The sequence below is a fragment of the Xenopus laevis genome, chromosome 5S, assembly GCF_017654675.1.
Source record: "Xenopus laevis strain J_2021 chromosome 5S, Xenopus_laevis_v10.1, whole genome shotgun sequence".
Classification (NCBI taxonomy): domain Eukaryota; kingdom Metazoa; phylum Chordata; class Amphibia; order Anura; family Pipidae; genus Xenopus; species Xenopus laevis.
The window spans coordinates 126,142,883-126,169,500 of NC_054380.1; the positions used below are offsets into that span (position 1 = coordinate 126,142,883).

General features: G+C 39.0%; 1 protein-coding gene and 1 pseudogene across 1 annotated transcript in view; one reads left to right on the top strand and one right to left on the bottom strand.

The window, feature by feature from the left end:
- The window catches only part of LOC108717491, a 29,963-nt pseudogene extending 25,748 nt beyond the window's left edge, over positions 1–4,215 (bottom strand).
- Positions 4,216–5,388: 1,173 nt separating this feature from the next.
- atp6v1c2.S (ATPase, H+ transporting, lysosomal 42kDa, V1 subunit C2 S homeolog) overlaps positions 5,389–26,618 on the top strand; it is a 33,233-nt gene continuing 12,003 nt past the window's right edge. The window contains exons 1-8 of the mRNA XM_018265941.2: positions 5,389–5,603; positions 7,487–7,642; positions 10,481–10,548; positions 19,817–19,902; positions 23,847–23,941; positions 24,262–24,353; positions 25,586–25,684; positions 26,029–26,097. Coding sequence (XP_018121430.1) covers positions 7,514–7,642; positions 10,481–10,548; positions 19,817–19,902; positions 23,847–23,941; positions 24,262–24,353; positions 25,586–25,684; positions 26,029–26,097 — 638 coding nt within the window. The 5' untranslated portion in view covers positions 5,389–5,603; positions 7,487–7,513. The remainder of the gene's footprint in view (positions 5,604–7,486; positions 7,643–10,480; positions 10,549–19,816; positions 19,903–23,846; positions 23,942–24,261; positions 24,354–25,585; positions 25,685–26,028; positions 26,098–26,618) is intronic.

Below are 26,618 nucleotides of genomic sequence, written 5' to 3' on the forward strand. Positions count from 1 at the left end.
GTAGCATCAGATTCTTTTTTTAAAGTTTGTAACAGAGAAAATGGATTAGCTTGTAATTATCTGGCTATTCTAATATTTTTTTCTCACTACAGTGTTCCCACCCCTTATTAAAGGGAACATAATGAACTATTTACCTTTAGACTGGATAATGGCAGTAGTATTGCCTTACACTTCCACTGCTTCAAAAATGCAGTGTTGTGTGTGGCATTGCTAAGAATCCAAGAAACACTAGCTTCCCTCGTGTCGGCCATGTTGTTCAAGTCTGACTTCATGTCATCTGATCTATACTGATCTAATGGCTCAGTTAGTTACTGCCCAGGCACATGCAGCACAAAGGGAACAGACTTGAATATCTACTTCAAAAACAGACATAATACAGGTATGGGACCTGTTATCCAGAATGCTTGGGACCTGGGGCTTTCCAGATAACGGATCTTTCTGTAATTTGGATCTTCATACCTTAAGTCTACTAGAAAATCATGTATACATTAAATAAACCCAATAGGCTGGTTTTGCTTCCAATAAGGATTAATTATATCTTAGTTTGGATCAAGTACAAGCTACTGTTTTATTATTATAGAGAAAAAGGAAATCATTTTTAAAAATTTGGATTATTTGATTATAATGGAGTCTATGGAAGATGGCCTTTCCATAATTTAGAGCTTTCCGGATAATGGGTTTCCGGATAATGGATCCTATACCTGTAATAATAATAATAACATTATTTTTTCTTTTAGAATAAGCAAAATTCAGGAGCAAAACACTGGTGTTCACCAACAGGGAGGGCTGCTCTTGGACATTCCTTTGAATAGTCTTCTGATAAGATGTCAAATTTAATCACTGGAAAATAAGAGGGAAGGCATTAGCATTACATATATATGCGAAGGCATCGCTACTGTTTGTACAAACAATTCCATAGTATTAATGAATGAACTTGGGCACCTTGTACTTAAAGGGATCCTGTCATCGGAAAACATGTTTTTTTCAAAACACATCAGTTAATAGTGCTGCTCCAGCAGAATTCTGCACTGAAATCCATTTCTCAAAAGAGCAAACAGATTTTTTTATATTCAATTTTGAAATCTGACATGGGGCTAGACATATTGTCAATTTCCCAGCTGCCCCTGGTCATGTGACTTGTGCCTGCACTTTAGGAGAGAAATGCTTTCTGGCAGGCTGCTGTTTTTCCTTCACAATGTAACTGAATGTGTCTCAGTGAGACATGGGTTTTTACTATTGAATGTTGTTCTTAGATCTACCAGGCAGCTGTTATCTTGTGTTAGGGAACTGCTATCTGGTTACCTTCCCATTGTTCTGTTGTTTGGCTGATGGGGGAAATGGAGGGGGTGATATCACTCCAACTTGCAGTACAGCAGTAAAGAGTGATTGAAGTTTATCAGAGCACAAGTCACATGACTTGGGGCAGCTGGGAAATTGACAAAATGTCTAGCCCCATGTCAGATTTTAAAATTGAATATAAAAAATCTGTTTGCTCTTTTGAGAAATGGATTTCAGTGCAGAATTCTGCTGGAGCAACTCTATTAACTGATTCATTTTGAATTTTTTTTTCCCATGACAGTATCCCTTTAAAAAACAGCAGATTCTGTTTTTAAAAACAAGATAACAATGGGTAAATATAGATAAGCCTCCTCTCTACCAATAACCCCTCTTTATTCCTTGATATACTCTATTCTGCCATGAAAACTAACAACATGGGCAACAAAGTTGATACTGTATAATATTGCATTTCTGGAATAATAACAGAAGATATTGCTTTTCTAACCTTCAGAATCCAATCATCTCTCAAATTTTAAAGACAGCTGGTAGGCTTGTAGGTTCCTGGAAAACAAAATAAGATTTTTTTCACAAAAGAGCAGACAATTTCAGGCAAAAATAAAAATGGTATAACTGGTCTTTTTGAATGCCGTATTTTACCATGCACCTGGGTGCCACACTCCTGGCTATATAACAGTGCTACTGGGTTTATTTAATATTTACATTTTTCTTATCAAACAGTGTTCAGTGATCCAAATCCCATTGTCTGGAAAGCCCCAGGTCCCAAGCATTGGCAATAACAGATCCTATACCTGTATCACAAAAGAATTATCCATCAGAACCTATAGGCTTTACAACTATGAAGATTTTTGTTTATCCAGGTCATGGTATATCTAGTTGAACTGAAGAAACTGATTGGATGAGTAGTAAAACATGATTATAAATGATTACACAGCAAGTCCAGGAGTTTTAGAATGACTTATGCTAGATATGTTATAGGCTTTACTTTACCTATGAACACAAATCTAATAATAAAGAGCGGACACCACAAAATCTTGCAGCTTTTCAATTATTTGAAACCAAAATATCTGTTCTTTAATACTAGCAGCTCTATCCTGTCGTCCACCATTTTTGATTTTTTACAAGGACAAGGCGGTGTTGAGACCTACCCTGGATTTCTTCCTAAGGTGGTGTCAGAGTTCCATCTTAACCAGGACCTGGTGGTTCCTTCATTTTGTCCTGAACAAAAGACAAATTTGGATCAGTTACATGCGTAGATGTGGTTCATTCTCTCAGAACATAAACCAGGGCTACCAAGAGTAGAAGGAAGCTAGACAACCTCTTTGTCTTACCAGAAGGACCACAGAAAAGCCTTAAGGCATCTAAGGCCACCAATGCAAGATGGATTAGGTCAACAATCTTCAAGGCCTATGAGGTACGAGGTAAGGCCACACCCTTCCGGGTTCAGCTCATTCTACTTCTTCACTCAGCAGGGTGGTTCGCCTCCAGGCTTCAGCAGAAAAGGTTCTGTAGGGCTGCAGTATGGTCATCCACACACACCTTTTCCAAATTCTACAAGGTGCATACATTCGCCTCAGCCGAAGCGAGCTTTGGGAGGAAAGTGTTGCAGTTGGTTATTCCCTGAACACTAGGGGTAAAAAGTCCCGCCCTCATGGGTAGCTTTGGGACGTCCCCATGGTGCCTGTGTCCCCCAATCTAGGCAAGAGAAAAATAGATTTTTGTACTTACCGTTAAATCCTTTTCTCCTACATTGGGGGACATAGGCCTTCCCTCCCTGTATTAGTTCAAGTTAATGTTGATCAGTTAATATCTTATATAATTTTTATTGTTCAAATACCAACAAGTTCAAACAGCAGGTGGTTCATACCGTGCTTAGCTTGCATTGGGGAGGTGCTCCTTCTTTTCACATGGGCAATTGGTAGGGCTCGTCATCTCTTCTTCGGTCAGAAAACTGAGGATTGAGGAGGTAGGCGGGGATGAAGCCCAGAGCAGGAGGAGGAGGAGCAACTTTAACCTTTTAGTGTCCTTTCTCCAAGCAACAGGATCTTCATCCCCATGGTGCCTGTGTCCCCCAATGTAGGACAAGAGAAAAGGATTTAACGGTAAGTACAAAAATCTATTTATAGAGGTATATACGTTATCCGAAAACCTATTATCCAGAAAGCTGCAAATTACAGAAAGGCTGTGTCTCATAGACTCCATTTTATCCAAATAATCCAAATTTTTTAAAATTATTTCCTTTTTTTCTGTTATGATAAAACAGTGCCTTGTAAATGATCCAAACAAAGATATAATTAATCCTTATTGGAAGCAAAACCAGCCTTTTGGGTGTATCTTATGTTTACATGATTTTCTAGTAGACTTAAGGTATTCGGATGCAAATTATGGAAAGATCCTTTATCTGGAAAGCCCCAGGTCCTGAGCATTCTGGATATATATATATATATATATATATATATATATATATATATATATATATATATATATATATATATATATAAAATACATTTTTTTGGAATTGGGGTGCTCAGTTGTATACACACGAATCTTTGAACTGGCAAACCCTTATAAAATCTTTGCCTTTTTATTAATAATGCATAATGTGAGAGTCCAACGTTGCGGTCCTCATTAGGACCTCCTTGGACAAAGGTGCCATCTGCTGTACACTGGATCCCATGTACCCTTACACTTTATTTCATGTACCCCTATACAGGATCCCATGTACCCTATGCTGGACCCCACGTACCCCCGCGCTGGACCCGCGTACCCCCGCGCTGGATCCCGCGTACCCCAGCGCTGGACCCATGTACCCCCGCGCTGGATCCAGCATACCCCCGTGCTGGATCCCGCAAACCCCTGCACTGGACCCCGAGTACCCCATGCGCTGGATCCCGCATACCCCTGTGCTGGATCCCGCATACTCCTGGATCCCATGTACCCCTACACTTTATCCCATATACCCCTACACTGGATCCCATATAACCCCACACTGGATTCCCATGTACCCCCACACTGGATTCCCATGTACCCCCACACTGGATCCCTGTGTACCCCTTCACTTTATCCCATATACCCGTACACTGGATTCCCATGTACCCCTACACTGGATCCCATGTACCCCCACACTGGATTCCCGTGTACCCCACACTGGATTCCCGTGTACCCCCACACTGGATCCCATGTACCCCCACACTGGATTCCCGTGTACCCCCACACTGGATCCCCTCAAGCTTGAAAAAAGGCTCTGTGCCGCCTGAAACGTCGCTTATCCGGGTCCTGCCAGTGTTCCAATAAAGGCATTTTTATTTATAGAAAAGACTTGTGGTGCTGTACTTCAATCAATACTTGTGAGAGGATTGGAAGGTGGCCAATCAGGGTACGTACAGCAGGACCCACAAATTGAAAAAGTCTGGGAGCTGATTCTACAAAATAAGCAAGGAGCTGTCTCACTGCACACATGGGGCAGGTTTTACCCTGAACACTGTGTGCTTTCTGGTCAAGTTCACCAAGTAAGTAATAATTTGTAGCATTATTAAAAAAATAATTCAGCTTAATAAAATATTTTTTTATTTTTAAAAATCTCAAAATGACTTTGCACAGAAGGTGTTATTACTATAAAACTTGCACTCCCTGGCTCATGCGCAAACCTCACCTTTTTCTACATTTTGTTGTTTCTGTAGATAAATTGTCTTAGGGAAGTTACCGGGTGTGCAATGGAAAGCAACAGACATGTGAATATATACAGTGATACATGAATGTGAGGAATGAGAGATATTTTAATCGACACCTGAGAAATAATTCCATGACAGATATAACATTTCACAGGATGGCGGATGTAAGAAGAGATGGTCTCAGTGTCATGTTTGCCGTTAGGTAATATTTCGGAAACAAACACTGTTTGTTGTTTTGTGAGGCTGCTCGGGGAGTAAATGATGTCCTGCCACCTTATGGTAGGTGCAGAGGGGAGGGGGGACTATTGAATGGGAACAGCCCTAAGTAGAAACAAATAACAGGGCCATCTACCTGGCCCAGATAAAACCTGAGCTGCTGGGGGAGTGCAGAGCATTGCAGGACACACAGGTGAGAGCTGCCACTAGCTGAGGACTGGGAGTAGTGGAACAGAGAAAGACTCAGACCTAGGGAAACTATAAGATAAAGAAGAAGAAAGATATCAAGAAGAAGACGTATATCAAGAAGTTTAGAAAACCAGAGTCTTTCTCCTCCCTTTCAGCTCCACTGGTGGAGTCAAGTTTTGATTGAACTCACCGAAGGGGCTTGCTATGAAAAGAACATTTCTGCACCATCAGGTAAGAGACTCTGTAAATGGGCAGCATGTATCTCTTACAATATCTGCAGATCTACTACAATTAAATAAAATTGCGCGTATGTTGGAGGTGGCAGAAGTCTAGAAGCAATGGTGCATGTTACTTACAGTAGATCACATCTGAAATGTTAAGTTCTAAAGAGCCAGGACAGGCTGCCTAATAGATTGACTTAGGGTACTGGGACCTCAGCAGCGCTAGAGACAGAGGTTGGCAAGAAAATCGGAACCCAATATCCTGGCTCTCATCAGGCGAGGAACTGCATTGTAGATATAAATGTAACATTTGAGCCTACCTTATTGTTTAAATCTGGTAATAATGGGCAGTGGGTTAGACTATTGCCAGACAAGCAAATAGAACTAGGTTTTAAGGTTTTGTTCACCTTTAAATCAACTTTTTATGATCTAGAGCAGTGATCCCCAACCAGTAGCTCATGAGCAACATGTTGCTCTCGAAACCCTTGGATGTTGCTCCCAGTGGCCTCAAAGCAGGAGCTTTTTTTTGAATTCCTGGGTTGGAGGCAAGTTTTGGTTGCATAAAAACCAGGTGTACTGCCAAAAAGAGCCTCGGTTTAGTTTGACAATCCACATAGGGGCTACCAAATGGCCAATCACAGCACTTATTTGGCACCCCAGGAAAATGTTTCATGCTAGTGTTGCTCCCCAACTCCTCTTACTTCTGAATGTTGCTCACAGGTTCTAAAGGTTGGGGATCCCTGATCTAGAGAGTGATATTCTGTGACAATTTGTAACTGGTTTTTACTTTTTATTATCTGTGGTTTTTGAATTATTTTGCATTTTATTCAGCAGCTCTCTAGTTTGCAAAATCAGCAATTTGGTTGCTAGGAAACAAATTACCCTGGCAACCAGGTACTGATTTGAATAAGAGACAGGGATATAAATAGGAGAGAGTCTGAATAGAAAGATCAGTAATTAAAACAATACATTTGCAGTTAATTTGTTTTTTAGATGAGCTCAATGACCCCCTTTTGAAAGCTGGAAAGAGTCAGAAGAAGAATGCAAATAATTCCAAAACAATAAAGAATAAGTAATGAAGATCATTTGACAAGTTGCTTAGAATTGGCCATTCTATTACATACTAAGGGGCCGATTCACAAAGGGTCGAATATCGAGGGTTAATTAACCCTCGATATTCGACTGGGAATTAAAATCCTTCGACTTTGAATATCGAAGTCAAAGAATTGTAGCGCAAATAGTGCGATCGAACGATCGAAGGATTATTCCTTCGATCGAACGATAAAATCCTTCGAATCGAACGATTCAAAGGATTTTAATCCAACGATCGAAGGAATATCCTTCGATCAAAAAAAGTTAGCCATGCCTATGGGGACCTTCCCCATAGGCTAACATTGAGTTCAGTAGCTTTTAGATGGCGAACTAGGGGGTCGAAGTTTTTTCTTAAAGAGACAGTACTTCGACTATCGAATGGTTGAAGGATTTTTAGTTCAAATAGTTCGATTTGAAGTCATAGTCGAAGGTCGTAGTAGCCCATTCGATGGTCGAAGTAGCCCAAAAAACACTTCGAAATTCGAAGTTTTTTTTACTTCTAATCATTCACTCGAAGTTAGTGAACCGGCCCCCAAATGTTAAATTAAAGATGAACCACCCCTTCAATGCAAGAGAATACCATTTCCCTTGAAAGTGACGTTCTGTTAGCAACAGTAATATATAGCAATGTCTAATCTATGTAGGGTTGCCACCTGGCTGGTATTTTACCGACATGGCCGGTAAAAATGATGGTTGATCCCAATGTTATTAATCGGGAAAAAAGATAAATATAAAGGAAGGCCAGTATTTTTTTCCAGAAAAGGTGGCAAACCTAAATCTATGTATTTATCTTTCTTGCAGTAAATCAAGTGTATATTTTGAGTGAAAATGTCTGAATTGTGGTTAATTTCGGTTCCTGGGGATAAAACCAACCTGGCAGCGATGGATAGAATGAATACAGTGACTTCCAAGGCAAACCTGTCCAGCAATGCTAAGTTTATCATACCAGAACTGAAGGTAAGTGGCAGTGCAGAACATTTCCTGTTGTACTTTAAACACTTCAAAACTTTATTGTTCTGAATAGGGAGTGAAGGTTAAATCCTCCATGCTATCCAATAAATCTGGAAAAGCAAAAGGTTGTGAGTTTTCTCCAAAAGTAAAGACCAGAATTTTATAATTAATTCATTTATTAGGACATACAGATGACCGCCTATCGCGTTTCGTGCCTACTGGGGCACTTACTCATAGACTAATGATCACACCCCTGAACATTTCTTTTAAAGAGAGTGTGACCAATCACAAACAACATATCCCTCAACCAATTAGAATTGAAAGACAATTAACAGCACAGGTGTCTCTTTACATATAAAGCTAATTCAGTTGCACCGAGTGAGAAATATATCCAATATATATCCCTACTGGGCTTTACTGGTCCTTTACAACTGGTCCTCCTGCTGCCTCCCAGATACTGTTAAACCTCAAATTTAAAAAATTTCCTTGAGAGCTGAATAATAATAATAATAATCTAAATTTCTTAATTTCTTTTTATGAGAAGGTAAGTAGAGACCTTTATTCTGGGATGGCAGTGGATGTGATTTACTTAGACTTTGCTAAAGCTTTTCGAAGGGTTAATAAAGGATAAGATACTGGACTTCATAGCAAATCATAATACTATGAGTTAGTGCCAACATTGTTTTATGCGTAATCGATCTTGCCAGACTAATTTAATTTCTATTTATGAGAAGGTAAGTAGAAACCTCAATTCTGGGATGGCAGTGGATGTGATTTACTTAGACTTTGCTAAAGCATTTGATACAGTGCCACACAAAAGGTTACTGGTTAAATTAAGGAATGTTGGCCTGGAACATAGTATTTGTACCTGGATAGAGAACTGGCTAAAAGATAGACTACAAAGAGTGGTGGTAAATGGAACATTTTCTAATTGGACCAGTGTTGTTAGTGGAGTACCGCAGGGCTCTGTACTAGGTCCCTTGCTTTTCCACTTGTTTATTAATGACCTGGAGGTGGGTATTGAAAGTACTGTTTCTATTTGTGCAGATGATACTAAATTGTGCAGAGCTATAGGTTCCATGCAGGATGCTGCCACTTTGCACAGTGATTTGTCTAAATTGGAAAACTGGGCAGCAAACTGGAAAATGAGGTTCAATGTTGATAAATGCAGGTTATGCACTTTGGCAAAAATAATATAAATGCAAGTTATACACTAAATGGCAGTGTGTTAGGAGCTTCTTTAAATGAGAAGGATCTAGGGCAGTCCTTAAGAGGGATATAAATGAGCCGGAGAGAGTGCAGAGACGTGCAACTAAACTGGTTAGAGGGAGGGAAGAGTTAAATTATGAGGGAAGACTGTCAAGGTTGGGGTTGTTTTCTCTGGAAAAAAGGCGCTTGCGAGGGGACATGATTACACTTTACAAGTACATTAGAGGACATTATAGACAAATAGCAGGGGACCTTTTTACCCATAAAGTGGATCACCGTACCAGAGGCCACCCCTTTAGACTAGAAGAAAAGAACTTTCATTTGAAGCAACGTAGGGGGTTCTTCACAGTCAGGACAGTGAGGTTGTGGAATGCACTGCCGGGTGATGTTGTGATGGCTGATTCAGTTAATGACTATAAGAATGACTTGGATGATTTCTTGGACAGACATAATATCAAAGGCTATTGTGATACTAAACTCTATAGTTAAACTCATTAGTTAGTATAGATATGGGTATATAGAATTTAATTAAAAGTAGGGATGGGTGTGTGTATGGATGCTGGGTTTTCATTTGGAGGGGTTGAACTTGATGGACTTTGTCTTTTTTCAACCCAATTTAACTATGTAAACATTAATAAAGCCTAATAAGATTATTTCCATTAAGGAGTAATTTTATCTTAGCTGGGATCAAGTGCAAGGTATTATTTATTAATACAGTTACGGGACCTGTTATCCAGAATGCTTGGGACCTGGGGTATTCCGGATAAGGGATATTTCCGTAATTTGGATCTTTATACCTTAAGTCTACTAGAAAATCATTTAAACATTAAATAAACCCAATAGGCTGGTATTATGATTATATCTTAGTTTGGATCAAATACAAGCTACTGTCTTATTACTACAGAGAAAGAGGGAATCGTTTTTAAAAATTTGTATTATTTAATTAAACTGGAGTCTATGGGAAATGTTCATTCTGGATAACGGGTTTCTGGATAAAGGATCCCATACCTGTTTCTTGAGAAAAAGGAAATCATTGTTAAAAATTGTAGTCTTTTTTTATTATAATGGAGTCTATGGGAGATTACCTTCCTGTAATTTGAAGCTTGCTGGATAAAGGGTTTTCGCATAACCGATCCCATACAATACATAGTGAATAACAGATCCTAATGTCCTAGCAGGTCTGGATTTACATAGCGGGCACCCCTAGGCCCGCTGCCGTTCATCTCCCCTGCCCCCCTCTCTTTTATTCACTCCGAAGCATTGAGGATTGGTGCACAGGAAATTTATAAAACTATTGTATCTCCTGTACATATTCAGTGTTTCTGAACCAATGTGGGTATGGTTGGGTAGCATGCCACCCCCTAAAATCCTGCCGCCCTAGGCCCGGGCCTTGGTGGCCTTTCCACAAATCTGGACCTGTGCCCAGAGGTTACTAAACATATAGGCAATGTCTTTCTCTGTGTTGGTTTCATGGCAATAGATTTGCCAGTGGGCACAGAACTTCTTATGCAAACATTCCCAGATTTCACTGCTGTGGAATCTACTGTCAGGGAAGCTACCGCTGCAATGACGTTTATCTAAAAACTGATTTATATAAAAACTGGCATTTATATAAAAACTGATATATATTTTCAGGTGGGGACTTTGGATGCCCTTGTTGGACTCTCAGATGAATTGGGGAAACTCGATACATTTGCTGAAAGGTAAAACAACTCTTATTTACTACACACACAATCCAGGAGCTGCTTCTGTTTTGAAATATACACCAATCCTGTTTAAGCCAAACATCGGCTCGCCCCTCTCTGGATCTGGGACTACGCAGAAGTGGACAGGTTTGGCCCCATCTCAGTTTACTGCTGTGTAAAGTAACTACAAATGAGCCAAGGCCGTACATATTCCTTGTGCAATGAAAACCTTATTTTGTTGGCAGTATTTTCACCTACCTCTAGTAATGTCATCTATTGTTGGTCATTACCCACTACTAAAGCACAGAGGAGCGTCAGATAGAATCATATGGTGTTTGTGTATAATGGGTAATATATATAGTACCTGTATTTTGATTATAACTGTGTTTAATAATCATAATGCGGCATACTTTAAATTCACTTTGAGTATGATGAAGAGAGTGGTATTCTGAGACAATTTCCAATTGGTTTTCATTTTTTATTATTTGTGGTTTTTTTTATTTATTTGGCTTTTTTTTATTCAGAAGCTCTCCAGTTTGCAATTTCAGCAATCTGATTGCTAGGGCCTAAACTACCATAGCAGCTATGCACTGATTTGAATAAGAGACTGGAATATGAATAGGAGAGGAGCTGAATAGCAAGATGAGTAATAAGAAGTAGTAATAACAATATAGGTGTAGCCTTACTGAGCATTTGTTTTGAGATGGGGTCAGAGACCATTTGAAAGCTGGAAAGAGTCAGAAGATGAAGGCAAATATTTCAAAAACTATAAAAAAGAAATAATGAAGACCAGTTGAAAAGTTGCTTAGAATTAGCCTTTCTATAACATACTAAAGGGGAATATAATAATAAATCGCAATTGATGTTTAAATGGTGTTTTTTGTGAATGTTTAGTTCTGCTCGCAATGTAATATCATTAGCTGGCGAATGACATTACATCGCTAAGCAAAGGTTAGCGTTAACACCTGCTCTGGAGTTTTGTAAAAATATTTTGTTGGAAAATACACTTTTTTATTTTTTATATTTTTATATTTTATTACATACACTGTACAGGCCCCCATACATGGGCCGATAAAAGCTGGTGACAGACCAAGTTGGCAGCGTTATTGGCTCGTGTGTGGGGCAGTCCGACGGGCTTCCCCGATCGATATATGGCCGAAAGTCAGTATCGGATACATTATGATCCAATCGTTGGGCCCTAGGGCCCACAATCGGATTAGCCTGATATCGCCCAGCTCAATGTGGGCATATTGGGGAGAGATCCGCTCGTTTGGCGACATCGCCAAATGAGCGGCTCTCTAAATCTTTGGCAACCTTAAAGGTTTGCAAAAGCCATTAGGTTACAAACTTTACAAGGAAGTCGTTGAGGTCTGTAATTGGTCAAAGAGGAAACAACACGGTCTCTAACATTTGCAATGGTCTTTTCAAACATTTTTTTTTCTAACGAAACATATTACAGTCCCCTTGTAAAAGTTAATTCAAAAGTGAACTACCTCTTTATATGTATTGCCTTTCCATTGTTGTTGAACTTGCTTGTAGTAGTAGTAGTAGTGACAACTAGGGTTATTGTTATTATTGTTATCACAACAATAATGTGTATCTATGTCATGTCTATATAAATATCTCTGTGGGCAATACAATTTTGGTTGACTCAGCAGCCTGGATAGGAGATTTAGGCAGAAAAGTGGAGAAGGTTGAAGTGGAATAGATTAAAAATAGAATAAAGTAAAGAGAAATTGTTTGGGGTCAGTATGCCTTTAATGGTTTTCATTTACAAAGTGTCTTCCAAGATTAATGAACTCTATAATCAGTGCTAACGGTTGTAACTCAACCTTTGTAAACAAATGATGTCACTGCGTTCTAGCTGCAGCTTTCGTAAACGTGGACCATTATGCTTAATGCATGATACAGTGATATGGTTTCCAGTTGTCCGTTGTCATTGTTACATACAAGAGCTTGTTTAACCCTTTAAAGTCCCCAAAATGACCAAGAGCAAGAGCTGGTTTCACCTTTTGAAGCCCCGAAAATGGCCAAGAGCAAGAACTGGTTTCATCCTTTAAAGCCCCGAAAATGACCACTGTCCAGCTCTTGCCCCTCCAGTATGCAGTGCTGCTCAACACAGGTGGCTTCACATAAAAAGAGAGGGGTAATTCTTTACAAAGTATTTAACAGAAACAGTTATGTTTATGAGCACTAGATGCAATTTGTTGGGAGCCAAAGTGCAAAAACATGTGTGTCGAGTTCACGTAGAAGTCAATGGCAGAGGTCCCTTGAACTATTTGAAGATGTTAATAGTAGTGATGAGCCAAATTTTTGCCACATTTTGATTAGTAAATGACGCCCCATAGACGCCAATGGGAGGAAAAAATATTAATAATATAATAATATAATATATAATAATAATAATATAATATTATAAAATGTTAAGCATCAAAAAAGTCGCTTTTTTTTTTGGAGGAAAACTCGATTTGAATTTGATTTGAATTCGATTTAAGTTTTTGGGTCCGGACTTTTCGATCAAGTTTTAGACATTTTTTCATAAATAACATACTATTTGAATTGGGAATAAAATCAAATTCATTAGAGTTTAAAATCATTCACATTACTGTAAAATTTGACCTTTGATAATAACCCCTGCAGACTCCAGGATTCGCTGTATACCAGCCATCTTTGTAAAAAATTTGGCTGAATCCTTAAAGGGCATGTAAAGTTTAAAATAGAATAAGGCTAGAAATGCTGTATTTTGTATACTAAATATAAACATGAACTTACTGCACCACAAGCCTAATCAAACAAATAATTTATGCTTTAAAAGTTGGCCACAGGGGGTCACCATCTTGTAACTTTGTTATACATCATCATAAACAAATCTGCTTGAGTTCTGCATGGCTGGGAAGTAAGGCGGGGGCTCCCCCTGCTGTTCATAAGTATGATTGTTTCCCTGCTCAGCAGTTAGGGACCGTCTGACAATTCCTATCCACAGCAGTAAATGAAGGGAGAATTTCACTGCAAACAGTCAGGTTTCTTATAAAAACGGTACACATTTTTTAATTAAAGTATAATGGAGATAGGTTTCTTTTTCATTAAAGAAATTAAAAATGGGGTTTTATTTTTTTGCATTGACATGCCCTTTAATGGAAAAATAATTTTTTTTCAAAAATCAGTTAATAGTGCTGCTCCAGTAGAATTCTGCACTGAAATCCATTTCTCAAAAGAGCAAACAGATTTTTTTTATATTTAATTTTAAAATCTGACATGGGGCTAGACATGTTGTCAGTTTCCCAGCTGCCCCCAGTCATGTGACATGTGCTCTGATTAAGACCTCAGTCAATCTTTACTACTGTGCTGCAAGTTGGAGTGATATCATCCCTCTTCCTCCCCCCCTCCCCCAGCAGTCTAACAACAGAACAATGGGAAAGTAACCAGATAGCAGCTCCCTAACACAAGATAACAGCTGCCTGGTAGATCTAAGAACAGCACTCAATAGTAAAATCCAGGTCCCACTGTGACACATTCACTTACATTGAGAAGGAGAAACGACAGCCTGCCAGAAAGTAGTTCTATCCTAAAGTGCTGGCTCTTTCTAAAAGCACATGACCAGGCAAAATGACTTGAGATGCACCTACACACCAATATTACAACTAAAAAGAATACATTTGCTGGTTGAGGAATGACATTTTATATTGTGAAATATTTGCAGTGTGAACAGTGAAATAAAAAATACATCATAGAAATCATGACAGAATCTTTTAATGTTCAGCAGCCGAACCAAAACCTTGAACTCATGTGACTTTAAAACACTGGAAAAATTACAAAAATGTCATTTTGTTTAATTCTATTTGAAATTCCTCTGGCATTATACAAATGTTTATATCTCAAACTCGAATAAGCTGAATAGGATTGCGAAGTTTTTTGTTATTTGGCCAAATCCACAAATGCTGGATTCTTGCATCCCTGAATCGGAGATATAAATTCTGCACAGCTTTTTAGATGCACCCTATAACTTTTCTCATTAAAATGACATATATTGCTTTTTAAATTAATAAATGAACATTTATAATGTTTATTTTAAGGTCTATGGCACACAGGGCATGCCCACTGCTCGCCTTGGAGTGTTCCTTGTTGATTAGGGATGCACAGATTCCAGTATTCAGATTGGGATTCGGACAGAATTTGGCCTTTTTCATCAGGATTTGGATTCAGATAAATCCGGGTGCCTGACTGAACCAAATCCTTAAATATGATGTGACTTTCTATCACACAAACAAGGAACTAAATTTTTTTTCTTTACCCTTTCTCAGCTCGATTCTGTTCAGGATTCGGCAAATCTTTCACAAAATATTCGGCATTCATGCAAATCCCAAAATAGCGGATTTGGTGCATCCTTGTTATTAATATTAATCGGAGGCGCTGCCAGTTGCTCCATTTATAGTAAAGAAAATATGGGTGGTAATTGCCAGTTCAGGGCAAGTGGTAGATATTCTGATTTATGTCAGTAGAAACAATCCCACTGAATAGTAGGAGCAGTCACGCTGAAAGGTATTCCAAAACTATAATAATAAAGCAGTATGATTGATCATGGACATAGGCACTTAGCTATAATTTGTTACTCTGACATATAAGGGGCACTCCAAATGGCTGGAAAGTATGGAATGGATGCTCGTAATTGCCAGTAGGTCTGTTTGTCAGGGTGAGGGTTAACGGCCTTCTCTTATGAGCCTTCACCTATGGATAAGGTATCACATTGTCAGGAAACAGAGCAGACAGGCAACTGAACTCTGCCTACCCTGTGCAAAATGATTGCAATGAAAGTAGAGTACTTAATATTTTATAAGGCAAATATTCGCTGAAGGTCTGTGTGTGTGTGGGAAGGAGGGAGCCAGATAAGGTCTTGGGACTAAAGTACAGTCTCGCCCTACAGCAAACATCCAAAGGCCAATATATAGTTTTGCCTTCCTTAAAGATGAAGACAATTTGTACCCTTTTTTTGTATCCATTTTCTGTGCCATTTTCTTGGTTTTATCCCAGAACTTTTCTTGCTTTCCATTGTGCATCTGTGTAAATGGCTTCATCTCTGTCAAGCGCCTCGATTAGTGCCAAGGGGAGCTGGTGACATGAGCAGAGGAAGAAGAGGATGATCCCAGAACAAATGGATCAAGTTTCTGTTCCACTAGTGATTTTGACAGAACAATAGCTTTATTAGAACAATGAACCGACCATTGGTTGGAATGTTCTAGCCTGAGCTTGTTTTTTTCTAGAAATGCCCCATCACTGTAGCCACCTCTTCAAAAGGAAGACATCCCGAAAATATCTATAGCTTTTCGGCAAAATGGATTCAGTACTGATTTTGGGTAGTGCCACAAAGGCTGCTCTAGCAGCCACTGTATCCTGAAGACATGGGGAGAAGTCAGCATTGGACAGACAAGACCCCTCCTAATTATCACTACTGCTTATAGTATATCACAACAGGCTCTTTGTGATTATCGGTGAGCTATTAATGCCTGATAGTGTGACCTGTTGGGCTAGCGGGGGTTTACCTAGCAACAGGCAGTGGAAGGTAGGCATAAAAAAAGTTAAATGGGGTCTATCGCAAAAATCTAAATTTAATATAAGCTTCATCTTGCTGAAATAAGAAACTAAATATAATTAATTAAAAATTCTGTAACATTTGTGAAATAATCAAGTTGCTCTTCACTCTCCAACCTCCAAACAACCTGTGTCTCTTCATTCTGGATTCATGCAGTAGGTGGAGTCCGTTTTTGATTGACAATTAGGTCTAATACATCCTTTGGGGAGGTTGAACCATTAAAGGGGAGGTTCACCTTTCAGTTAACTTTTAGTATGTTATAGAATGGTCAGTTTTAAGCAACTTTTCAATTGGTCTTCATTATTTCTTTTTTTACAGTTTTTGAATTATTTGCCTTCTTCTTCTTCTGACTCTTTCCAGCTTTCAAATGAGGGTCACTGACCCCATCTAAAAACAAATGCTCTGTAAGGCTACAAGTTTTATTGCTATTGCTACTTTTTATTACTCATCTTTCTATTCAGGCCCTCTCCTATTCATATTCCAGTCTCTTATTCAAATCAATGCATGGTTGCTAGGGTAATTTGGCCCCTTGCAACCAGATTGCTGAAATTGCAAACTAGAGAGTTGCTGAATAAAAAGCTAGATAACTCAAAAACCACAAATAATAAAACAATGAAAACCAATTGCAAATTGTCTCAGAATATCACTCTCTACATCATACTAAAAGTGTTTGTGCTGGAGTTGGTTATTTGAGTTATTCTGACAAGGCAGCCCCCCTAAAAGACCTCTTAGACCTACCTGTCAATCAAAATCAGACCCAGACCCAGGGGCATAACTACAGAGGAAGTATAGGGGCCCCATGAGGCCCTAATTAATGAGTGATTTTAATATACATTATATTGGTAAAACAGGACAACCTCTGGAGAGTTTTGGGGCCCTTCAAATTATTTTGCTGTGGGGCCAGTAGTGCCACTTCCCAGACCACAACATGAAGAGAACATGAAGACAGGGGGTTACAGGTTGTGGAGAGTGAGATACTGAAGAGTAACTTGATTATTAGTTAAACAATACATAGTATTTAGAAAATGTCCTATTTCAGTGAGATGAAGCTTTTATTAAATTTTCATTTGCACAATAGATCCCCCTTTAATGACGCCATCTAGCCCTACTGTCACCAGCTATCCCCATCCCCCCTACTACTCCAACCCTCAGCTGCTACTCCCAATATATGTGGCGATGAGGACGGAACAACGCTTTTGTTTCTATAGTTCTGGAAAATCCCAATGTCCATTACAGGCCAATAACTGTCAGACACACTGAGGCTCAGTAACTTAGTAGGGTACGACTATCCCTGCTGTGCCAGCTAAGAATAACACTGATGGGCAGGAGTATTTAGAGCAAGCTGTATCCTTATTGTGTGATTAGTTATTCATGTCCCATTCGTCATTAACTCTGAGCCTTTTTCCACGTCTGTTTGCTGGGAGGTTTTATCTGTTCTAATTTAACTTTCTGTAGCATTTGTAGAATATTTGGCATGGGCTTTAATATGTTTTAAAATGGAATGTGAAGATCAAACTTTTAGCTGTCTGCTGGTTGCAGATGCTGGAAAATATTGTTTTTAAAAGCTAGTCTACCTAGATACCCCTGGTCTATAGTGTGATATGTCCTGTCCAGCTTCATTTAAAATACAGGAAAAGAAATTATACTTGCCAGCAGACTTCTTTATACTTTATTTGTAATCCTGCTCAAAACTGACTGACATACTCCTGCTACAAAAATATAAGTGTACGTCTAGGGCAGGGGTCCCCAACCTTTTTTACCTATGAGCCACATTCAAATGTAAAAAGAGTTGGGGATCAACACAAATAGGGATGCACCGAATCCAGGATTCGGTTCGGGATTCTGCCAGGATTCGGCCTTTTTCAGCAGGATTCTGCCGAATCCTTCTGCCTCGCCGAACCGAATCTGAATCCTAATTTGCATATGTAAATAAGGGGCGGGTAGGGAAATCACGTGACTTTTCGTCACAACAGAAGATTTTTTCCCACTTTTTCCTTTCCTGGCCCTTGTTTGCATATGCAAATTCGGATTCGGTTTCTGTATTCGGCTGAATCTTTCACCAAGGATTCGGGGATTCAGCCGAATCGCAAATAGTGGATTCGGTGCATCCCTAAACACAAGCATGAAAAAGGTCCCTCGGGGTGCCAAATAAGGGCTGTGATTGGCTATTTGGTAGCCCCTATGTGGACTGGCAGACTACAGGAGCCTCTATTTGGCAGTATACTTATTTTTTATACAACTAAAACTTGCCTCCAAGCCTGGAATTCAAAAATAAGCACCTACATTGAGACCACTGGGAGCAACATCCAAGGGGTTGGGGAGCAACATGTTACTCACAAGCTACTGGTTGGGGATCACTGATCTAGGGTCTTACTGATCAAAAGCTGAATTTTTCTGATTATTTTTATTAAAAAAGTCAGACCGAATTAAAATCCACGATTGAACCTTATTTATTATTGAAAAAGTGCGATTTAATCGGATCGAGGACAAACAAAAAAAAACGATTGAAAATCCGAATCATAAGATTTTTTGGGGATATTTTGCCTGAAAAGTCCAAAATAATCAGATTTTCTGGCTAATTCTACTGCAGATCACAGAAAATTCAAAATAGGATAGGGACCTCTCCCATTGACTTATATACAACCTCGGTAGGTCTGAGATGCCAGTTTCTCGGATTTGGACTATTTCCATGCTAGGGGTATAATAATTCTTGAATTTTCAAGTTTTTGGCATTCAGACAAAAATTCAGATAAATACCCCCTTATGTCCCAGTCTTCATCCCCTGCCTCTACTGCATTTCTCCAATGGACTTCTGGGAATTCTGGGAATGAGATTCATGCCCCACTGGTTCAGAAATAATTATCCAAGACTGCATCTATTTTAAGAAGCATTTGTATGGTCTGTTTTATACACTCACCCATATAACCCTTCCAGTAAAGTTTCCATTTGGACCATTAGCTGAAAAACTTGTGACACTCAAATTTGTGTGCATTGGCATATCCCCTTAAAATGTTTAAGTAAGCTTACATTTAAAGACTAATATGGCCTAAAAGGTAGTATTTATATACTATATCAGTCCAGAGGTTCATCCGTTATGATCCAGGCCTTCAAATTTGTTCATAACATTACTGCACCTTCTCATCATACAGTATGTCAGTGACACTGCACATGCTCAAGATGGTGTTACAGGGCTGATTAGTAATCATTTCTGGTAGCTTTTTATACTTCCTTGTAATCTGAATTAATGAATTGGCCATGTATCATGAATGTTATATCCCTCTGTTAGTCCCTAAGCTCAGGTAAGTGACAGCCGCCCAGAGCATTACCTGTGAATCAGTAGAAAAGAGAACGACGAGCTAAAAGAGGAATCTTGTCTCCTGACAAAATCCAAGATGGTGACCCCCTGTGCACAACTTGGAACGCCTGCATCATTACTGATGAGAGAATCTGAAACTTTAAGATGGTGCAGTAAAATCAGTATGTAAAATTTGGCCTTTTTGTCCGTATTTGTTTTTAGGTTTTAGTTCTCCTTTAAGTTGGTTACACAGGCGCACAAAGCAGTGCTACTGCATTCAAACACACATAACCAGTGCCACCAACAATTACAATATATATATATATATATATATATATATATATATATATATATATATATATATATATATATATATATATGTACAATAATGTTTTTTTTTTCAGCTTGATTAAGAAGATTGCACAATATATAGGGGAAGTCATGGATGATTCAACTAACAAAGCCCAAGAAACTTTGCTGGCGAATGGAGGTGAGCTGCAAATTTACTGGATATTCTGCTTTAATAATAAAATATACAAAAACAGGCTGAACAAGTAAGCCACAGTCGTGTACTGTACCAATTTCTATATTGCTTTTCTCTGCTCACTTGCCTGCCTGCAGTGCAACTCATTTTGTACAAGACCTCGTTAGTATATTGCAAATGAGTACAGGTATGGGTCGTGCTATCCAGAATGCTCGGGACCTGGGGTTTTCTGGATAACAGATCTTTCCCTAATTTGGATCTTCATACCTTAAAGGGATCCTTTCATCGGAAAACATGTTTTTTTCAAAACGCATCAGTTAATAGTGCTACTCCAGCAGAATTCTGCACTGAAATCCATTTCTCAAAAGAGCAAACAGAGCTGCTATCTGGTTACCTTTCCATTGTTCTTTTGTTTGGCTGCTGGGGGGAAAAAGGCAGGGGGGTGATATCACTCCAACTTGCAGTACAGCAGTAAAGAGTGATTGAAGTTTATCAGAGCACAAGTCACATGACTGGGGGCAGCTGGGAAATTGACAAAATGTCTAGCCCCATGTCAGATTTCAAAATTGAATATAAAAAAATCTGTTTGCTCTTTTGAGAAATGGATTTCACGGCAGAATTCTGTTGGAGCAGCATTATTAACTGATTCATTTTGAAAAAAATTTCCCTTGACAGCATCCCTTTAAGTCTACTAGAACATCATGTAAACTTTAAATAAACCCAATAGACATGGAGGGCACCCGTTCAGGTAGTAATGTACGATAATCCTGATTTGACTAGAGACATGTTAATGTATAGCTATGTATGACAAAGGTATGACAATGATATTACAATAGATAAAGTTGTATTTTTATTATTTGGCTCCACTGGCAAAAACAATGCTTGTATGTCTTCTTCTTTCTTTTATTTCCTTTCCTGTTAAAAGCAAAATGCAAAAATAAAAACTTTTAAAAAAAAAAAAAATAAACCCAATAGGCTGGTTTTGCTTCCAATAAGGATTAATTATATCTTAGTTGGGATCAAGTACAAGCTACTGTTTTATTATTACAGAGAAAAAGGAAATCATTTTTTAAAATTAAGATTATTTTATTATAATGGAGTCTATGGCAGTGGGCCATTCCATAATTCTGAGCTTTCTGGATAATGGGTTTCCGGATAACGGAGCCCACACCTGTATATGTGTTTTATAGTGTAAATAAGTTTACTTGTACCTGTGTCTGCTTCTTGGTCTTCATGTAACCATGAGCTTCCAACATGATGTTCTTTCAGGGAAGAAGAAGAACACTAAAAACATGCACAGTATGTAAAAATTATATTTGTTTGCGGTGCCTTTTTTTTCAGCATGGATTTTACTGGTTCCTTCTTCTCAAGACCTATCAATCTAGTTGTAGGGGTACAGTGATCAGGTTACGACGGATTTCTGAAATAACAGCCTCGTAGCTTGGTCACCATATCCATATGACTCAGATAACAACACTGTTCTGTCTTATGAATGTCGACTTTATCTCATTACTGTTCTGCATGTGCCAAAACTGTTATGTTTTAACTATTTGCACCTCGGCAGTAACAGAAATAGCTGCTATGTTGTTAACAGAATGTATTCAAAAATAATCCATAACCAAAAACACATATTTTGCAGTTATTTTATCAAATGGATTGCTTTTATGTGTACCCTTTTCCTGTGGAGAACTGTCACATACTGGAAAGTTGGGTTTTTGAAAGTTACTATTGTAATGTAATTTCCCTTTCTTTTGTTTTTTTTTTATTGGACACAACTGTTTTAGTTAGAGCAGACGCTCCATGACTTGGGCTCAGAAATGGACTATAGCAGACCTAGTGAAGTCATGCGAATGGAGTAACTAGAACTAGAACCAAGTCACCAAATGAGCAAATATTTTCATGATTTGGGAACACTAATGTTAAGCTAGAATAAAGTTCATCTGAACATCCTGTTGATTAGTTAGTAATTGGATCAAAAAAGGGGCCTCTGCAGAGCTGTCACCCATTGACCACATCAAAAGCTTGATTGAGTGTGAGTGTTTCATTGCTCTTACAAGGTTAGTGATATAGCAGTACAAGTGGCTATATATGGTCTGACAAAACCTGCAGACTAGGACCCTTCACAGGCTCCTCCTTGTATGGAGGCCCACCAACAAGCCTGTTTGACCATATCTGGCTGACACACACATACCTGACACAGAATTAGCAATTGGGCAGGTTTAAATCCAACCAGATGAGGAGTCCATTGACCAGATGAGGAGTGCATTGACTAGATGAGGAGTGCATTGACCAGATGAGGAGTGCATTGACCCATGTCGATGCAGTTCTTGTTCAATAGGTCTCCGTAGGCCCCAATCATCATTTGATCATTGACCCTAGGGCCAACACTTGGATTAGACCTATCTGGCCCAGGGTAAAGATATGCCCGTTTGGTGACATTGCCAAACAAGTGGATTTGGCCTTGTATCACCCATTCAATTACATTTCAAAGAATACATAGAACAGCAAGGGGGTTATTTACTAAACTCCGGATGCAAAAAATTCATGATTTTTCTTTTTATAAAATAGGACTTTTAAAAAAATCACTCGGAGTTTATTAAACCCAGAGGATGGAAAAGTCTGAATCTGAAAATCCTGCATCTCAGGCCTGTTGAGGTTGCATATTAGTCAGTGGGAGAAGTCCCAATGATTTTTTGATGTGCGATGGGTTTCATGCAATACCCCAAAGTTTACGGGTGAAAATCGGATAAAAAAATCCGGCAAAATCGTGAAAATCTGATTTTTTTCCTGCAAAGCTAATTTTCGGGAAAATGCAATAATAAATAAGCTTAAAAAAATCCGAGCGGATTTGATAGGAGTTAGTAGCAGAAAATACGTAGATAAATTCGGACTTTGATAAAACAACCCCCAAGTTTCACCCTAACTTTTGCCTAATTTACTTTCATGCTGACCTTTCCTGTATTCTAAGAAAATAAGCAAATAAGAATTGTGCCCAAATCTCACTGAACTTCGGGCTGAGCCCAAAACCTGCTACTACTCTTAAGAAACAACTGGCTTACCAAGAACATTACATCAGTTATAAGAAGAATTAAACAACACTAAGTATTAAGTGAAAAATAAATTGTCGTCTATATATCCATCTGCCTGTAGCTCTCTCAGTATCTAGGTCTTGTTCTCTCTTCAGTACAGATGTAATTACACTCCTTGGTGAGGCCAGACATTGAAGTCTAGAGATTGTTCCTGCCCTTACTAACAGAGATGCTCCGTCACCCTTTACTATCAGTAGACCTGCTGGTATAAGGAGAACACTAGCCCCTATGTGATCCTTAGTTGAATGGAAACACTGACAACTTTCCGCCCTTTGTAAGCGGTATCAGTTACACGGAGCCTAGCATATGAGATGGAAAGTAACGGCTGGAGTTAGTTATCAGTGAGCACAGAGAACATGTATCATGCTCAGTGTCCTACACTGTGGTCGTTTATCTGTCCCTTTATATGAAGATAATCCTCTTGCTGTCCTTCAACACCCCTTGTCCTAACCTATGTTCAGCATGTGGCATTGTTCTATGGAGGGCAGTGATGAGCAATCTGATCTTGTTCCTCAAATACGACAATACTACATCATAGTTTCTCTTTAAAAATAATCACCATTCATTTTATTTACAAATATATATTTATTTTTAGAAGGGATGAAACACATTTGTTTAAAACCCACAATGCTCATTCGAATACTATTATAGACCCAATATTTATTTCCTTGATCAAACTCCAGAGGAGTTGCTGTTAGCTCCCAAAGACTTTTTATTGGGTCTTTGAAAGGCCGATTGGGCATCAGGATACTGGGCATATGAGTGAGTATAGACCAGTGATGCCCAAAAGGCTGCACATGGTTCTTGTAGCCCCATTATTGGACCTAGCTTTGGGCTCAGCATTTCTTCTTCTACCTACAGTGGACCTGATCAGCTACTTAGCTCGCTTTGAGTGGGACATGGCTAAGTATCCCATCAAGCAGTCACTGAAGAACATAATGGAAGTATTAATCAAGGTAAATAAGAGGCAGCAGATTTCACAATGTGCTTGTTTTTACATTCACACTCACAGGGACCATTTTTCCACCCTGTTATTTTTCGCTTACCCTCGCCATGTTCATTGTTGAAGTGATAAATCCTGGGACTTGAAATGCCTCTGTTTCTAGACACTGACCCACAGGTAAAGTACAGGGACTTTAAGTCCCGGATTCCATCAGTTCAACAGGGAACAAGGTGAGAAGTATTTAGACTAAAGGTCCCTGATTGGTATCTTGTTATTCATTATGTTAAATGCATTTCTTGTTCTAAATCACTATCAATATTTGTTTCTTTTCAGCAAATGTCTCAGATAGACACAGATCTAAAATCCAGATCTTCCGCTTACAATAACATTAAAGGGAACCTGCAAAGCCTGGAGAGGAAAACTGTGTATGTATAGCAATTTATGTGAGTGACTTTTTTGTATAATCCAATTAAATTCAATGTTCGTGTAACCAATGTATTGTGCTGTATAGGTTATGGGATTGTGACCCACACATGGCATAGTCAGTTGGAGGAGAAGCACCTAAACTAGGGCATACTACTTGTCATGTGCTTTTAAAGGCAGTTTCCAATTACAGGTTGGGTTTGGGGGGCTTCACCCAATTACATGTGATTCATGAGTGTTGAAGGGTAGTCTACTAAGTCTAATAATTTCCCTGCATGTAGGGCAGCAGCAAGATAGGCATCACTATATCACTCTCATAGAGAGTGGAGTAGGGAGTGAGGCTGCCTTAAATGCCCATTAGTTATGTATATATTAGACAGGGAATTAACCATAGTCAGTTTTGGGGATTCATGCCTAGGATAGGGATTTCGATTATGGAAAATAAAGGTACAGTAAAGCCTAGGCCATAGAAGAGTACCCAGTGAAAATGATAAGCCAATGTTACAGTGCTACGCAATATGTTGGCGCTATATAAATACATGTTAATAATAATAATAATAATGTTGGTGCCAGTTATGCTAAAATTAGGTTTTTCAGTGGCCTAGAAGGTGACTGAAGAGATTGACTGGGGATTGGACACTATGTAATACCATCAGTCTAGGGACCCAAATGTTGCCGATTATGCCAAGTATCCTCTTGAACGTTTGGTCTGTAAGAGATTAGGTACTTAGTACTGTCATATACTGTGTATTATGAGTAACATGCTACTGCTGTTTCCGCATTACTTTTCCTTATTACTAGTAACCTGCATTATAGAGATTTTTCATCAGTCACATCAGATCCATGGAGCTTACAATCTAAGGTCCCTATCACATTTACACACATTATGATCAGGAACAAAATAACCCACCTCTATTGCTTTGAAGTAAAGGAGGACACAGAGAACATGGAAGAAACCCACATCACTTTGCCCTTCCTCTGATTTCCCCTAACTTACTATTATTCATGTAATATACTTAATACTGGATGATGTTGCTACCAGAAGACCCCTGTAGGTAATTGTTACTGGGGTCTTTAGGGCTGCTTCTATCTTCTAAGTCCTGCATTTGGGGACAAAGTAGAAAGTGGGACAGTGGAAAGGAGAGATCTTCAACATCTATGAGGCCTCCAATAAGCCTGTCCTTGTTTCTCTACTGATTTATTTGCATCACTTAGCTCTGCATTTGCTCTACAGGGGCAACCTCTTGACGAGAACCTTAGCTGATATAGTGAATAAAGAAGACTTTGTCCTGGACTCAGAATATCTGGTCACACTTCTTGTGGTTGTTCCAAAGTAAGTTATGGATAGCTTTCACCATGGATTTAACATTAAAGATATTTCCAAATCTGTCTTTAAATGTGTGTACCTGTGACTAACTGATGTACAGTATAAATATAGGTGTGTGCAACAGAATCGACTTTTCCAAGCTCTGGGGGAAACATACTTTGTGGGGCTTCTTTATTCATATAAAGTAGGACTGTCCTACCTATGGCCTATGTGCTACACTGCAACAATTTGTAAATGGGATTGGCAGCAAAATCAGGGACCATTAATTGCTGCACTGTTCTAATGTGAACCCACTCACTCATCCGCATTTCTGCTGAACTGTAAAAGTAACAACTCCATTTTCCTTAAAGGTCAAATTATGGTGCATGGCAAAAAACGTATGAATCGCTATCTGATATGGTGGTTCCACGTTCGACCAAGTAAGTTACATTGTTTTTTTTGAAAAAACTAATGTTAATTATAAAAAGAACTTGCTATTTTGGGGTAGGGGGAAAAGTGGTGATTTAGTGGAGACTTTAACTGTATCCACAGGGTCAAGGCAACTTTTCAGTCATACTTTATGGCCTAGAATTCAGATATATTTTTAATAAAATTATTCGATTGGAGAAGCGGTTATGGCGGAGCTCACCTCGGCGTTCAGCGATCCCTTCCTGGTCGCAGCTATCGCGAGACTTCGGGTATTAGCCCCATATACACCAGTCTTCACGCAAATAATTCCTCGCTAGCAGCGCTGGCCATTCAACGGAGGGAATACCACTGTTTTAATATCAATCCGGCTTTAGTGTTACACACATTGTGGAGTTACATTCTCAGTGGGTGCGCTGTACAAACCTACGCGTTTCGTGTCTAAGTGAACGACACTTCCTCAGGGTTAGGCCGGGGTCGGTATTGCAAATTTACCAGCAATGCAATTGCCGGTAATTTGAAATTCCCTTTAAAA